Source organism: Hypomesus nipponensis, chromosome 26 (assembly GCF_054491055.1).
Source record: "Hypomesus nipponensis isolate SF chromosome 26, ASM5449105v1, whole genome shotgun sequence".
Taxonomy (NCBI): Eukaryota; Metazoa; Chordata; class Actinopteri; order Osmeriformes; family Osmeridae; genus Hypomesus; species Hypomesus nipponensis.
In genome coordinates, this window is record NC_140386.1 from 8,154,746 (window position 1) to 8,171,399 (window position 16,654).

The 16,654-nt window shown below is 43.4% G+C and overlaps 1 protein-coding gene across 1 annotated transcript; it reads left to right on the forward strand.

Annotated features, from left to right (window-relative positions):
- The first annotated feature begins 2,070 nt into the window (after positions 1-2,070).
- Positions 2,071-13,209, forward strand: lmo4b (LIM domain only 4b). Its single transcript, XM_084693075.1, has 5 exons — positions 2,071-2,643; positions 4,521-4,758; positions 9,989-10,085; positions 10,413-10,568; positions 13,097-13,209. The coding sequence occupies exons 2-5, from the start codon at positions 4,526-4,528 to the stop codon at positions 13,103-13,105; spliced, it is 495 nt and encodes a 164-aa protein (XP_084549201.1). The 5' UTR covers positions 2,071-2,643; positions 4,521-4,525; the 3' UTR covers positions 13,106-13,209.
- The last annotated feature ends 3,445 nt before the right edge of the window (positions 13,210-16,654 follow it).

Genomic DNA, 16,654 nt, shown 5'->3' on the forward strand with positions numbered 1-16,654 from the left:
TTCCCCCAGACAGTTCGGTTTGGACGGGGGGGAGGTGGAGGTGAGTCACTGGGTTTATCATCCCCACCATCAGCACCACAAGCTCATTTAAAAGATCTCATTTGGAGATTTCTCAATGCGCTGCTGCCATCCTCTATGAAGGCTTAAAGTGGGGGCCCCTCTCTATCGCAAGATCATCTAGGCCTAATCTGCCCACATCAGTTGGCTCAGCTAACCGAATCTCATTCTCTCTCCAAAAGGCAGCGCATGCACCAGACACACATGCGTGTATATACAAACACACACACATATACATACGCAAGTGATGGAGTGGTCTTCCCTCATGTAAATATCATAAATCTCTGGAGTGTGTGTCCCCACACAGCAACACAGGCTGCAACACACACACACACACACACAGACACACACACACACACAACCATTTCCTCACCCCGGTTTAAGCACCACTGTGGGGACAAGACGTGTGCATCTCAGGACAGCTGCAATTTCTATCCGCATCAACCCGCATTCGTTTCTCGCACGTCAGTCGATGTGATTGACAAACATTCAAACGCTTCAATTACCATGCCATGGAGCGTGTATCAAACATCGCTTTCAACGCGCTTGATAGCGAGGCTTCCTGTGTGACAATGGCACATTTATGGAATATAATGAAGTGTGGATTTCTCGTCTGAAGTGAACTGTCTCGTTGACGGTGTCTTTTAGTTGTTCTGGTGGCCCTTTCCCCACAGGGTTGGCAACTTCATTATGAAGTGGTGCACTTGTCTCCTTCTTTCTACAAGCCCTGTGGGGGGTATCAATACTACGAGCCCTATTCAACGCTCTCTCGTCCCTGTTTAAACATTGAGATAGCTTTGCCCCCATATTGTTGTGCAAACGCTTTCATCCTTTACGTTTGAAATCATAACGTGGCTGCTTGGAGACAGCCGCAGGATTGAAGGTCTCGGGGGGAGAAGGGCTTTTCTGAGAGACCCCTCCACCCCCTGTTACCTCGAAAAGCCGTAATCGTTTTGCAAAGGAGCCGCAGAACAGAAAGAAAAGAGTGATGTTTCTTGCCCGGTTATGAAAAGCTCATTAAAAACGGGCGCAGACCAAACAAAGACGCTCCTGTGAGGCCGCCCATTCAAATTCATCTTATAATTTTCCCACTGTTTTAATAGTTGAGATAAATTAATGATTCCTTGGTGGAAAGTACATTCTTTGCCAGCTTTTTTTTGTTCCTTCTTTTTGTTCTAGTGTGTGAGAGATGGCTTGATGAGGACTCTAAGAGAATGGGACTCCACCCTGGGAGGTAAAGGCATGTCTTCAGAAGGGAAATCAGCCTGATGAAGCACAATCTCCTTGGAGCTGGAACAATTAAACAATTAAGTCTTGTGTGAGAGATTCATCCTTTCACATCTGATGTCTCTCTAATGAAGCAAGCCTTTCTATAAAGGGCCTCTGCCCAGTGAATCTCAAACAACTTTTGCCATCACGGCAGAACTTTGATAAACACATTTTGCATTTCGCTATAATTGTTCTGGCACCAGTAGGCATTGATTAAACACGTCAGCCTTTGACAGGATGCATTGATGAAAACGCATTAGCCAATTATTTTTTTGTTGATTTTTTTTTTTTTTATGGCCAAGGGAACGGCTGATAAAAAAAGTATTTGTTCAAGTCAACAAGCTCCAAGAAGAAAACTAGAGCATCGCTTCCAATTTTAACTAAACAGTTTCTCTTTCATGAAGATTTTAATGTGGCAGGCTCAAGTTTTCAGCATAAACCAGACTGGTACTTGTGTAGAAATACAGATATTTAGGCCTACTGAGGTTTAAGTTCGGCTCTTTAAGGACCAGACATTTTCTTCCATGTTGTTAATGGTCCAATACATACATATTTAAGTAAGCTATAAAATTATTTTGTCGGTCACAGCAGTTTATGTGAACGGTTTTGAGCCAAAGTATCAGATCTTGTTTGGAGAATTGTCTGGGCATCACATCTCACAAAGTGCAATTCCTTTCTGAGACAGACGGTGGCGCCACTACGCCCTATTTGGTGATAGCATGGAGTATAAAACATAGGCTACCAACTTCTGGTGGATTTGTTATTCCGTTTAAATGGACTGTGTGGAGATTGGCTGTGGAGTGACTTACGTCATCCACCTAGAGAAGCTTTACTGGGGATTTTCATACTGACACATGTAGAGCAAGCAACGAGGAGGCAAAGCGATAGAGTACGGCAGGCTGCCTTTGTCGCATCACCTTCTGCGAATATCCTATTAACTCACTTCTCTCCGTCTTTTAGTACATTGCTGTTTGCATTTATCTCATAGGTAGATCGCCTCGCGTTGGACTCTTTAAAGAAAAACAGAAGGCACGCTATAACGGGACGGTTCCAGTGGAAATACTATCTGATAACTCCATTTGCTGTACCTTGTCCATTGCCAGCAGTCGCAGTAGACTATTTATGTCCTGAGGTCCGCTACTGCCTGGACTCGGTCGTGAACGTTGTCTCGTAAAAGGCTTGTGCACTACGCAATAATATTTGGACTGATTTTACTTCTGGTCTTCTGATCATCATTCAAAGAAGCCCAGATATACCGTTTTCAGAAATCTATTTTACTGTCTGATTCAACCATTACTCTTAAAAGGGACAAACGAGGTGAGTGTTAGGATTCGACATTTCTGCATGACTTTTGTAGACTGACGAATTAATGATAACAATCAACGTAAATGCGGCTAGTGAGTATAAAAATCCACACTGAAGCAATCATTATGCTGCTGTTACGCTATTTTGTCTAACGCAGTGATTTTGAACTAGTAAAGTGTTTGAACTGTTTTACTATCAGTGACAAGCTGTTTCAATGTATTCCCCATGTCCTCTGAATTGTTATAGGCACCCACATTATAGCCGACACACAGTACATCGTTTGGTGTTACAGCGTAGCCAGACCGTAGTCGTCTATCATGTAGGTTACAGTCTATGTAGGCTACTAATTCTTTATTAAAAAAAGGTAGAGGCATGGCCTGAGGATTGAGCTGTTTACACATCGGCTCCCTGATATGTTTTGCGATTCTTCGACTCTCCGTTCCTAAATTGCCTGTCCTTATAATTACTCGACTCCCCACCCCCTTAAATATCTCCCTCCCGACTCGGAATGAAACTTGACGATGGGCCGTCTTTTTATCTAGGGAGTCACTTTCGGGCCAGTTTTTTGATTCATCTCCTTTTAGATTTAATCAGCACTAAAGTATAGTTAGTCCCTAAGAGGCTCTGCTAATGGGGTTACTGAATGCTTTTCTCAGAGCAACGTTTTCCCCCTCCCCTCTCCTCTAATTACCTTTCAACAAAGATTTGGCTTAGCCCGCCATGAAGTCTGCCTGACGAAATTGTGTACGATTAGAATTCAAATATATAAGTTTAAAGATGAAACCGAGGCGTGCAGTGCATTAATAGATCACACATGAGATAGTGTAGTAATCGAGGCATTACAGCGATGTAGTACAGTTGACTATACGATCAATTGCTGCCTTGCCCCACTGCAAGCAACATGAGATAAGATGCATTATCAAAGTGTAGAAAATTGGTTTGCCCAAGATATAGCGGACCATCTCCCCTGCGACAGTATTTGTCCTTTGCTCGGAGCAGTAAATACCAATACATTATGTTGCCTTCGTAGCATTGAGTAAAGGTACCAATGGTGTAGACTTTTACAACTACCCGCCCATCTTTTTCCATTTCACACACGCAACCTAACTGCTTTCGCAAAGAATCTAGACCAGTGATGAATAGCGTGGCAGAGTTAGTTGGTGTTTGAAAGCCATTAAGACAGCTTAACAAAGGCCTGTGCTGCTTTAATTGTTCCAATGGCCTCTAGTGTTATCTGTTAACAGGCATTCATCATGAAGGGACAATTGAGGCAACAGCATTTGGATGAAAGAGATCAAGGGCAGATACGATGGCTAAATGACTTGTAGCCCTCTTGTTGCCTAACAGTGTAGGGAGCAACTGCCTTCAATACAATTCTACTGAGACATATAGGACAATATGCATGTTATTCAAGGGGCTCTGTAATGGAGAAGTGTGGTACACAAAAGATTGAAAGTCTCGGAAAATGTTGTATCCATACTTATAGTAGTTTATAAACAGTCAACTATGATAACTGTTATTTGATATGCTGTGACTTTTGCAGCCAGTAGTTTTAAATGAGAAAGGAGTGTTCAAGTGACAGATTTTTCAAGATCTCTGTCTGTTCTTTCTTACTAAAGTTTTGTTATTACCAGAAGTTCTGTATTTAGAATGTGGGTAGTTGTAATTACTTTGAAAAAAACAGATACTTACTTTAATGTCTTGCAATTTGTGTGATGTACGCTGTCAGTTTTTCTAGATAAAATTGACATAACAACTCGATACTGTTGAGTCTTGGCAACACTTGTTTAGGTAAAAAAATAAAATAATGCAAGTGTCACTTTAACCCCCCCCACCCCGACCCCCAACCCCAAAAAATAAACGTTATCCCGTGTATTTCCTGAAAACAGGGACGATGGTGAATCCTGGAGGAAGCGCCCAGCCACCCCCAGGACCCGGGTCTCTCTCCTGGAAGCGGTGTGCGGGCTGTGGGGGCAAGATCGCCGATCGCTTCCTCCTCTACACTATGGACAGCTACTGGCACAGCCGCTGCCTCAAGTGCTCCTGTTGTCAGGCTCAGCTGGGGGAGATTGGCACCTCCTGCTACACTAAGAGCGGCATGATCCTCTGTAGAAACGACTACATCAGGTGAGACTGTGTGTGTGTGTGTGTGTGTGGGGGGGGGGAGAGCTGGCCCGCCCCCTCCCCCCGCTACACCCTGTGTCTGGGAAATACAACTTACTGTACACATTGTACGTGACGCCTGTTTGGAATGATCAAATTCAAATGATGGATTTGGAGCACGCATGGCGACGCGGAGCAAAGAAACATGCTGCGCGAGGAGGGTCTGTTTTCATGGTGAATGACGAGGCGAAGCAGAGTTTTCGTGTGTTAGAGAATAGTAAAATGTCTCGTTACTGGAGTCCTGTATAAGAGCGAGAGAGAGAGAGTAAGGCAACAGACCATATAATGATCCACAGAATGGAATGTATTTTCCCTTCGAGAACAAATGTCTTAAATTGTAGTATGTCACTGCTTGTTAAGCAGGCGGAATTCTCTCCAGACTATTCCTTAATGGAGTTCAAACATGCTGACAGGTTGACAGAGCACAAGACGAAAAATACATTACGTCCCCACAACATATTGGTGACTGTCTGCCGTGTCATTTTTCATGGTGAACCAAACAGCCGAAAAACTCCCAAGGTTTTTTTGTTTTTGCTTTACGAGATGCTAGGAAACTATACAGGACGGACACAGATGACCTTTGACACTGTTGGAATTTTAAAAGGTTTCTCATTCTGTCCCACAAGTGTCCATATATGAGAAAGGGACGATTTAATTAGCAAAGAGGGTGTTTTTAAATATTTATATGTGTGTTACGGACACTTAACCAGAGCTAGGTGAGGGCTCTCTCATTCTGCTAATGTAGAATAACCTGATCATTCAGCTATTTGACCTCCGGGAAGACAAGCCCAAGCTGTCTCTCTAAACACAAAGTTCAGACTGCTTCTTGACGAAATGAAAACAATGTATACACAAAGTTTCCTTTCACTTGATGAAATTGAAACGCTAACATTGTATGTCTGTTTCATCTGAAATCTGTTAGTTCATCATCATTTGTGTGTCCACAGAGCAAGAATATTTAGCAGTTCCATCATTTGATCCACAACCTTTCAGTCCTAATCTGTCGCCATTTATGATCAATATTTAATCATTGAATCTGCCTTATTTTGTATGTATTTACCATATATATTGATATCACACGTAGCGGTAACTCGGACAATCAACGTGAATGTGCTGTTCTGACTCCAAGCCTCCAGGGAAGAGTCTCCACACAAAGACAGCTAGTGCTGTCTCCGCCCACATCCTCATCAAAGACATGAGTCAATGGGGTACTCCATCCGTAATGGGACTTCTACCTAATTAGAATTGGGAGGGGGGGGAAAAAGTGGATACACCTCTCTACTTGTAATGAGAGCGTTCTCAGAGCCGGGAGGACAGCTAAAACACAACTCGCACGAGCCTGTGATCTGGTTAGAGATAAGGATAGAAGGAGGAGGAGGGGGGGAGGAAAACATCTGACAGTGAGTCCACACAATTAAAAGCTTTAATTAGAGTCCCCCTCCATTTTCCTTTAGTCCTGATGGGTTTTATCTAATGAGATCTGGTCCCTGGCTCCTATCCTCTCCCAATGACGTGTCCGAAATGAATGAGAGCCACATTGCAAACAAAACATTTAATTAACCAAATTGGCTTTTGAGAGAGAGGGAGAGGGAAAGAAAAGAAGAGGATTATTGTGAAGGCCAGTTGCCTCGTTTTTTTTTTTTTTTTTTTTTAAAGGGACAGCGTCTCATTTTTGTAATGGATTATTAAATTGCCCTTGCTGTATAAATAATAATAGAGTCTCGCCTCTAACTTTTATTAATACAGCTGATTTGAAAACGGTCACGAGATGGATCAGCACGCTCAAACGAAAAGGCATCAGCTTCCCCCTTATGGGGCGTGTGTGTGTGTCTGACCTGGGACGATACCCACAACCCATCAATCAGATGGAGAGATGACCACTATCCACAAAGACAGCACAAGTCAGGTCTCACTGTGTCTACCTACGCCAAGCAGCCAGCAAAACCTTCAAGCAGGCCGAGCATCCGAGGGAGTTAGTCTGCTTGGGATCATGTCGTTTTTGAGCGAGAGGTGGTGTTATTTGTGTGGGATGCTAGCGGAGAGAAAATTAATCTAGGTCGCAATCATGTGGTGGCTGGAGTCAGGGAAAACGCTGTCCCTTTAATTGAATAGGCCTAGGTAATTAAATGGCACTTTTCCAATAGAACGTGCGAGGTAAATCTAATAGTTGGTTATTTAATATCACTTTGAAGTCTGCCCACTCAAGCACTATGACAGCACGGGAGCATGTGGACTATTAGGCCAGGAAAACCGGGATCTCAGAAATTAATTAAATCGCAATTTAGGGGAAACGTTTATCTTGATTTGTCATAACAGAATTAATTCAAGGCCTTCAATTCACTAGGGGCCAGATCTGTTACTCTGAATTAACCAAGTGTAATTTGGCTGATTCCCCCCCCCCCCATCCTCATAGGCTCCCCCCCCCCACCCTCATCTAATGCCGCTTGCTATTATGCAAAGCCCTGCTTTAGTATCAATATGGCCTAGTGCTTTTAAGGTGCTTTGGCTGTTGATGTAGAGAGGCCTTTTTTAATGGACTGTGTTGCCGAAATCATTGTTCTACGCTTGTTTCACTCTACTCAGAAACCTTTTTGTGGCAGAAGCGCTATACATCACCTGACAGTCCTGAGATGAGACGCTCCTTCCTATAGATAGTAGACATCTCCCAAGTCCTTTTTTTAATGAAAGACATAGCTAGTGGTATCTCAAAGTCAGATTCCCTGCGCAGGGAACATACTACAAATAAATCAACGTAACCGCCACAACAGCGGTTGACAAAGCCGTCCTCCAATGTCTGTTGGTGATTGTGTGAGGAAACGGCCTCAAAAACAACAAAGGACTCCTTGGAAAAAGGCCTGATTTGCAGGGAAGAAACTGAAACCAGTTTGTGTCATCGCAATTAAAGAGTCCCATGGCCTTAATTATACTGACCTGGGCTCTCCCCCCACCCTAATGCAAGAGTTCAATGGGAAAAGCAGACCATTAGAGGACAGACTGATAGCAACTTAATTGAGCACCTAAAGCCTTCAGCAGTTTAAATCAAACACTATCAAGCACTATCCCCTGGTAAAATGGAAAAAAAAAGAAAAAAGCTGTTATGTATAGTGCACAATGATGAAATAGAGAGTGTGGAGAGACTTTCTTTGTTTTAACAGCCCTAAGAGACATGCACTCAGGGGAAATAAGTGGTTGAATGAAAAGTATTGCATTGAGATTATTTGAATCTACAAAGTATTTCACATGGACAGCGGAACCAATGGCCTGGCTAGCTGCGCACGGTTTTCTTTTTTTTGTTGGTATTTTTTCTTTTTTAATCAGGAAAATCAAGCAAAACAATGTCAGTTTTAGGTCAGAAGGAGTTTGAGATCCTTGTTTAGAGATCCAAATCTAAAGTGAAATCCTCATCCTCCTGTGCTGTGATAGTCCCATCTAACATTCAGGATTGGCCAAGTTGTCACAACAGTCCCAAGCTAATTAGTTTCTGAAATGGAGTTTTGATCGAGCACTTCCAATCGATGCCAAGACAAAATGTGTTTCTCAGGCTTCATATTGAAAGGCCTACTGACATCTTAAGAATGCACCGGTCTGCTTTGTCCAAGCCGTAAACAACAACCACACAGACTATGTTTAGTGAAAAGACCAAACAGGATTCTAATTCCTATTTACATTTAGCAGACGCTCTTATCCAAAGCGACTTACAGTGAGTACAGGGACATTCCCCCCGAGGCAAGTAGGGTGAAGTGCCTTGGCAAGGACACAACGTCATTTGGCACGGCGGGGGAATCGATCCAGCAACCTTCTGATTACTAGCCCGACTCCCTCACCGCTCAGCCATCTGACTCCCTATTCCAGTCATTTTAACTTGAAAGGGACCATGGTTGTTGCACAGATGCAATTCAGACCCCCTTAAAAACACACAGAAACACAACAAAAACAAAAACAAAAGAAAGCGCAGAAGGGATGAAACTGAGTACACCACGCCGTCTCTTTCGTCAAACAATTTTCCTCGGTCCCCACGTATCTGTCTGTGATGCTCCTTCAGCAATGTTAACCACTCCCCCCCGCCCCCTCTCTCCTGAGCATGTCAGAAGCCGTGGTCTTATTTGATTGCATAGGAAAAGTGCAGTGATAGAGCAAACACCCAGTGAGATATGATGACAAATGGGTCCAGATCCCGGTAAATTACTTTCTGCTCAAATCGAAATTTCATTCAGTTTGTTGCTCGCAGAGATGAAGTAATCTAAATTGTGGACTCAGAAGGCAGATAGAAGGGAAGCCGGAGCAAGCATTTCATTATCAAGAGTCAGAGAGAGAGAGAGAGAGAGAGAGACACGAAGAGAGGGAGGGAGAGAGACATGAAGAGGGAGAGGGAGGGAGAGACAAGGAGAGGGAGAGAGAGAGAGAAGGTTAGGGACGAAAGAGATGAGCAGAAGCAAATCTAAAGTGTTGACACCATGATTGAAAAGGTTAACCCATGCACATTATATATCAACCCGAGTAGCTACGAGTTTCTAATGGAAATGCGGCACTGACAGAGCATTCACAGGAGTCCTAATGGCAAAAGCACTATGTCTCTGCCTCGATGTTCAATCAAATCCTCTTAGGCACTGATTGCTTATGTTCCAGGTTATTATTAGGTAGAAAAAAAAATGTGCGCCAAAGGTAATATGTAGTTTCTGCAGTGGAGCTTGTGGAGAACAGGACACAGAATGGTTCATCTGCCTTCCTGGTATTGCCACGATCCCCTGTACCAATCAAAAAAAATTGTCAAGTTGTAATGTCCCGTCCCCCCCCCCGTCCCCCCCATCATTGCTATCTCCACAAGCTTAGAACTAAACTCATTTAGGCTAAGCCAGTGGAAGTGGGGACTGACTCTCAGTCCTCCTAGAGTAACATGCCCACAAATGAAAACCCAGTACAGAATATTCCTTAATGTTGATGATGCTGTGTGCTGTGAGGCGGGAAAGTTATACCCCCCCCCCCCCCTGCCCCCCCCCCCTTTCTGCAGTGGGAAACGTGACCATTTCTTTTGTATTCGATTCATTTCATTTCCATTATTTGTGAGTGCTTCACATACTACAGCATGGTTGTGAGGCTCCACATACTTTTGTAGGATTTTGAGAACTTGAAGAATCTACCATTCTATTCTATTCTATTCTATTCAATAACCATTGTTCTTAATCTCCCGTGACAGGTTATTTGGAAACAGTGGGGCATGCAGCGCTTGTGGTCAGTCCATTCCGGCCAGTGAGCTGGTCATGAGGGCACAGGGCAACGTCTACCACCTCAAGGTAACGACTCTCCCGAAAGCAAACATCAACCCAACATTGTACCCTAACTCGTTCTGTAATCCGTAACTCGATTCATGCATGAAAATGTGAGGTGGACGTATAGAAATGGGTTGAAGTTGAGTGCGAGAGTGACCAGTGTGTGTTTGTGTGTGTTGGAGCTGGCGTTGCAGAGTGATTCACTCTCTTTCTCTGTCAATCTCTCTATTTGTCCCTCTCCTTATCTCTCTCTCCATCTCTCTCTCCATCTCTCTCTCCATCTCTCTCTCCATCTCTCTCTCCATCTCTCTCTCCATCTCCCTCTCCATCTCCCTCTCTCTCTCCCCTCAGTGTTTCACGTGTTCCACCTGCCGGAACCGGTTGGTCCCTGGAGACAGGTTCCACTACATCAACGGCAGCCTGTTCTGCGAACACGACAGGCCCACAGCACTCATCAACGGCCATCTGAGTTCACTGCAGTCGAACCCACTTCTGCCTGACCAGAAGGTAGGGGTCCTCTCTCTCACCAGGGGCCCACATACCTCTCTCTGTGTGCCAAGGAACAGTGTGGTTTCAGCGTCGTTTGAGCGCCGGAAGTGCTGATACTAACTTGATCTGCTCAGTATGCTTCAGTTGTTGGAATCCAGAAGTTGAAACATTGTGGTTTAGTGAGATGCTGATTTGAACATCTTCCGCTTTAACAAAGAATACAGACACAAAGAGACCTGACACCATTAAATATTGGTGGCAGAAATAATCATCTCTTGTCATTTCCTACACATTTTTCCTACAAATTATATATTGATGACATTGATTCATCTTTATTGCAAGGCACGTAACCAATGTTAAATCGTATTGACCAAAGATTAATTTCAGTCCTGGACTGGCAATAGATTTTTCCATCATTTCTGTTGGAGCATATTTGACTTTTCCATGACTACCGTGGCTATTCACCTGGCCTGAATCATTACTCTGTGGCCAGAAATACACATATTGCAGGAGGTTAATCTCAGATGCACATTCCCTGCCTACCTCTATTTCTTATCGAGCTATTGTCTTCGTTAGATCTTACCCTGGCTGAAAGCTAATCAGTACAACAGCGTATTTAAACCGCAATTACGAGGCGATTGCTTCCTCTAATAGCAAGATGGAGTAATGCCCACCTATCATAACATGCCTTTATCTGTTGTGCATCGGTGCGCTGCATACAGAGATAAGGGCTGTGTGTATGTTGAGTACATTTGAATCCGGGTGAGAGGGGAGCGATATTGTTGAGAGCATGTACGTATTTCACCTTGAGTGGATCTGTGAGAACAGAGAAGAGACACAGCTCCATTAAGCCCCTCTCCCTCCCTACACACACTCTCTCCCCCCTCCCCCTCCCCCCCCCCCCATAGCAAGCCTTTTAAGGGCTCGTCACTTTTACAAATCATCCCTAAGAGCACCTCACATTCAAATTGAAAGCCTTGCATTATCTAGCTTAATTTTAAATGTCTGTTTAAGCCCACAGTGCCAGCCTCTCGCTTCTCTTGTGCTACGACTGGTGCCGTAAATATGAGGCCTCATTGTTTATTTATGCCCTAACATCAATTGTAGTGAAAACTACTGAATTATTTACTCTAAAATGCAATCTGAATATTGGCTCTGATGCTTTAATTATAGTGGGAGAGAGAAATAATAAAAATGCATAGACACCTCACCCTTGCAAAAAATAAAATAAAAACGTTTTAAGTGAGGTTTGGTCATCCGTGGATGTGGAAGAAAAACATTCCTAATGATATCGCACGAAACGCCGTTCCATATGTTGATTTCTGTCTTTTCTACCAACTATATTTGGAGGCACTCAGCACCTTAAGCGTTTAACAGTTTGTAAGTGCTAGGACACGTTGTGACTTCCTGTAACTTGTAAAAGTCACCTCCTGCTGTTCAGAAAGCACACACACACGACTCAGCATAGCAACACAGCTGCCTGGGAGGGCAGGGGAAAGCAGGGCAGAACGCCCACCCGCTTACGTGGAAAACGAAGCTCGGTCCGTGCACCGCAGTACCCCCCCCCCCCCCTTCATATTTCTTTTTATTATGTGCAATTTCACGGTGACATAATTGGTGTTGTCTGTGTCCGTGGCACAAGACATTTGATGCTCATTTATTAAGTAGGCTTCCTAGCTTCTCCCTAATCTCTTTGTTCAGGACAGACAAATTACCTTTCTCATACAGAGCTTCCACCCAAGGGAATTAGACCTTCCCAGTCTCCCTCACTTTAATTAGCCCCCAAAGTGTGTGGTTGCAATTACTAATAGACTGAAGCCTTCTTAGTGATTTGAGAGAAGAAGGAAAAAGTAAATTGCCCCCTAGAATCTTAAAAAAACAAAAGGGAAAGATAAAAAAAAGAAGTTGGTTCTACTGTTAGTGAAAGCAAAGCAGCATTTCTCAGACATTTTATAATTGTCTTTTGTTCCTCTGTTTCACAAGAAATGAACCCCCGCGAGGGATTGTGTTGGAGTATTGTTAGAATTACACAAAAGGCTCATTTTATAAATGTACTTTAAAGTTAATGCAAAGGAAATGAGGCACCAGATGGCTTCCAAAGCCTCACTGATCAATAAATTAACTGTAGGCTTTGCAGGAACTGACAGACACGGGCAACATGCAGACTAGCGCTCGCGTAAACTCCATCTTCTGTGTCGTCCTTTGGTTGTTGTTGTCACGAAGCTACTCAGAAGCACACCAAATAGTCTGAATGGAAGATCTCAGAGAAAATCACACTGTAATACTAACCCTGCCTGCGCAAATCCGCCGTGTTGAAAATCAAGCCAGAGCAGAGCAGGGTTCAGTTGAAATGACAGAAGGTTGGTGTGGAAAGGCTAAATAGTTCCGAAACCCCCCCCCCCCCAAAAAAAAACCAAGACCTGAAAAGTGTGCTGCGTTCAGAGACACTAGTACCAGGTTCTAATACAGCAACTACTGTTATGTGAAACTATCTGCAAAATCAGGAGACTGTTCTAACACTGTGCACTTTTCTCTCCGGCATCCAGGTGTGTTAAGTTGGAGGCGTGCAGGAAGCAGGAAGCGTGCCTTCATTTGAGCCCTTACTCATCGTCACCTAAGACTATGTGGATCGGTGCCCCAGCCTTTTAGCCCCACCCCCCCAGGCCCACCCAGGCCCCGCCCCCCCCCCCCCCAGACCCTCACCTGAGCTCCCAGGAGTTAGAGTCCATCGACAATATTGTCTATCTGCTCTACACATCTGATAACCATCTGACCCTTGACCCCGTCCCTTCCCCCCTAAATGTGGGTGGATTCCCCAGCGCACACATGTGCCTGAAACAGGATACCGAGGATGCCCTGAGCCTGGAATAAAAAAATGTTAAAAAAGGAACAGAACTTGAGGGACTCAAAAGGCGGAAAGATTGAAAATCCACTCGAAGGATGTTTTGGATAAAGAGACAAAGAAAGACCAATGAAGCAAATCAAGAGCAGCGTTTTTCCAAACTGCATTTGTACATTTGTTGAAAAAAAAAAAAAAAAAAAAAAGGGAATTGTTGGAAACGGAGTACTTTTATTTTTCTTTATCGTTTCCTTTTTATATCCTTATTTCCTTACAACATGGTATTCCCACTTTCTATATTTTAAGTGTCGTAAAAGGGAACGTGTTTCACTCTCAGTGGTATATAATAAGACTGGTATCTGTGGCTTTTGTTGTGGAAAACAAATCATGAACACTCTTGATGTATTTGTAAAACTACCATGTATGTACAGTATGCATGTCAATGTTTTTGTCCAGGCGTTGCTACAATACATCCTCCCTACACAAAACCCAGCCGTCCCCTCCCCTCGAAACCTGAAACCATGGCAGACCAGATAAAGATGCTCATAGTCGGTAACGTAGAGATTTTCACCAACCTATAAATGCTGAATGAAAGAGAAATCTATTTGTGATATTTTCAGAGACATTTGCTCCAGTATGGTGTATTTAATTAATAAAAATGATTAAGATATAAATGCTTCTCTTACTTCTTTCTGTCAAAGGAGAATATTTTGGAGTTCAGTATTAGAAGGGCCTGAATTACAAAATATTTGCAACATAAATTCTACATTCTAAGTTTGATGATTTCATTAATAGTTATGAGTTTCAGATCTAGAAGTGATTTATTTAGCAATACTCCCTTCCCACTAGGGTTTACAAAACGCCTCTCTCAGTCTCACTATCCCTCTTAACTGTGCCAAAGGAGAGGGACAGTTCTTACATTCATTCTCATTAGCAGTCCACTCATTTTTCTTTTTATGCTAGGACCTCATTATGTAACTACACGCTGTATTAATATTCAAAACACAGTAACATGCTCTCCATTCAATTTAATGCATGGCAATTATCAATGCAGATAATGAGTGTCGAACTGAAAATGGATAAACATGTATTCACTTTCTCCTGTTCACGTGAACGTTTTGCTTTTCATCAGGCTAATGTCTGACAAAAATAGAGGAAAATGCCCCTTTGAAGATTCAATTACTGCAGAGAGTGAAAGAGGGGTCTCTTCTCTGCCGGGGCACAAATTGAAAGGGCTATTTGCAGAACAAATTGATGTTTGAAGTCATTGCAAGACCTAATGGGTCTGAAGAAGATACCCTGTAATGGATTGATATGTTTATCTAGAGGATGGCGTCTGGGCCTAAGCTTGGCTCGCACAGGTACCCTGGTTCTGTTGGGACGGACGCTAGCGAGGCGGAAACCAGAGGTGACCTCGGAGCCCCAGGGTGCCATTCCCCCCAAATACAGCCGTGAAACGCCCCGCTCCAACAGAGTATTTGCGCCGTTTCATCAGGGTATTTACTCTCTTTCAGTCGCGCAAAAAAACGCACACAAACGCCCAACCGCTGCTCCAACCGCTGCTCCAACAACAATCGCTTTGAAGTCGACAGGAAAACGTAGGATTACCTGTTGTTAGACAGTGACACATGGTAGTGTGTCCTCTGAACACAGTCAGGAAGTGTGTGTTTTTAGATCAGACTTTTTTCCATCACGAGCGCTTTCAAGAAAGTGATATCGCAGAACATACAGCTGTCCCAAGAGAGAAGAGGGAGGTTGGTGGAGTTTTCAGCCTGAGATGAAGGCATTCCTTGTAGGTTCTGTCAGTGTCCAGACACATACAATCACCACGTATCCGAGTCAGGAAAGCGATGATCAAGGGAATTCACAAGGAAAGGTTGTGAACTAGTTCTGGGTTTCGACCTTAGTAATCTCAGTCATTCATCTGTCATCCATACATTCCCTCATCTATCCATACACGTAAACACACATCAGCTACAAAACGTACAGTACGGTGTCGACAAGAACAACTTTACAGCAGGAAGTAAATTCCTGGACACATTTACACAGCATCAATAGAGACAACTTGTCTCAGATGCACTTTGTAAGCACGCTCAATTTAGGAAGAGAAAATGTCTGAAGAGAACAATTGCTAAAGAACACCTTTTCACTTGACATAATTGTATTCAAGTTATGGAGATTTCTACCATGTAAAGTTCAGCACAACAAGGTGGTTAAGCCACTTATTTTAGCCGTACAGCCGCTTAAGTAAAGCTGTGCGTTTGCTTTCAGCAGTCCATTAATCTGAAGTTATCGAACGATTCCACTCTTGCCGTTTTCCAAAAACGCTCTCAAATGACAGATTTCCAAACGTCACTCATGTGCACGTAATCCACGTAAGAGAACGAGGCTTTGAAGTGCCATTCTAGAGCGAAGCCCTAATGGATCTCACCCACAACAATGAACCATACTTGTCTGCCTTAGGGAAATCACTCTGCTCCAACTTGAGCTCCTTCCCTTAACCCTCTTGGGGACGGTGTGGATGTAGAGAAAGGGGCCACTGTGAGGAGTCGTTTTTGTTCGTTATTTTTCCTTTTTCACTCAATTGAATCATTTCTATGTGTGGGTGACTACTTTCGAAACCACGGTGAGACCCATGCTGTTTCACATTTAAAATAAGCAAAAGAATCGTTCGTGCCTTATCGTATGAAGCGATAATTGAGATCATTGTAGCAAGGGGAGGTGTGTAATACACCCAACGCAGGTTTACAGCTTGTTTTCAACGTCTCTGAAAAGAGGTTGACTGTTGTTCATTTGCTGAGTCGTGGCGTCACAACCTTCCTCTGTATGATGAAACACATGAATGTTTTACAAGTAAGGGAGGCCTTTATCACTCAGAGACCTGAGACTGAGCAGGCTCAAGACTACTACTCCACCTAAAATGTCTCTTTTCCCTTGTTGAACCACGGGGCCCATTGCTGCCGACAGTTACAAGCATTTACCATTACCACGACGACAGAAACTAAAGCCCACTGTCATTAATACGCTGAAAGCCAGCTGGCTTGAATACTTTTTTTTATTTTTTACTCTGTTGAAAGTATTGCTTCCTCCACTTTAGCCCTTGCCCATGATATCGACATCAATGATTTATTAATTGTTCAATAATTGAAACGGTTAACAATTGCCTCCTCTTCCACCTCCTTTAAACACATATACAACACATGACCGCATCTTACAAGAAACAAAGTCGAACCTTCATCAAGGTCAGGGACAGACATGGAGGTTA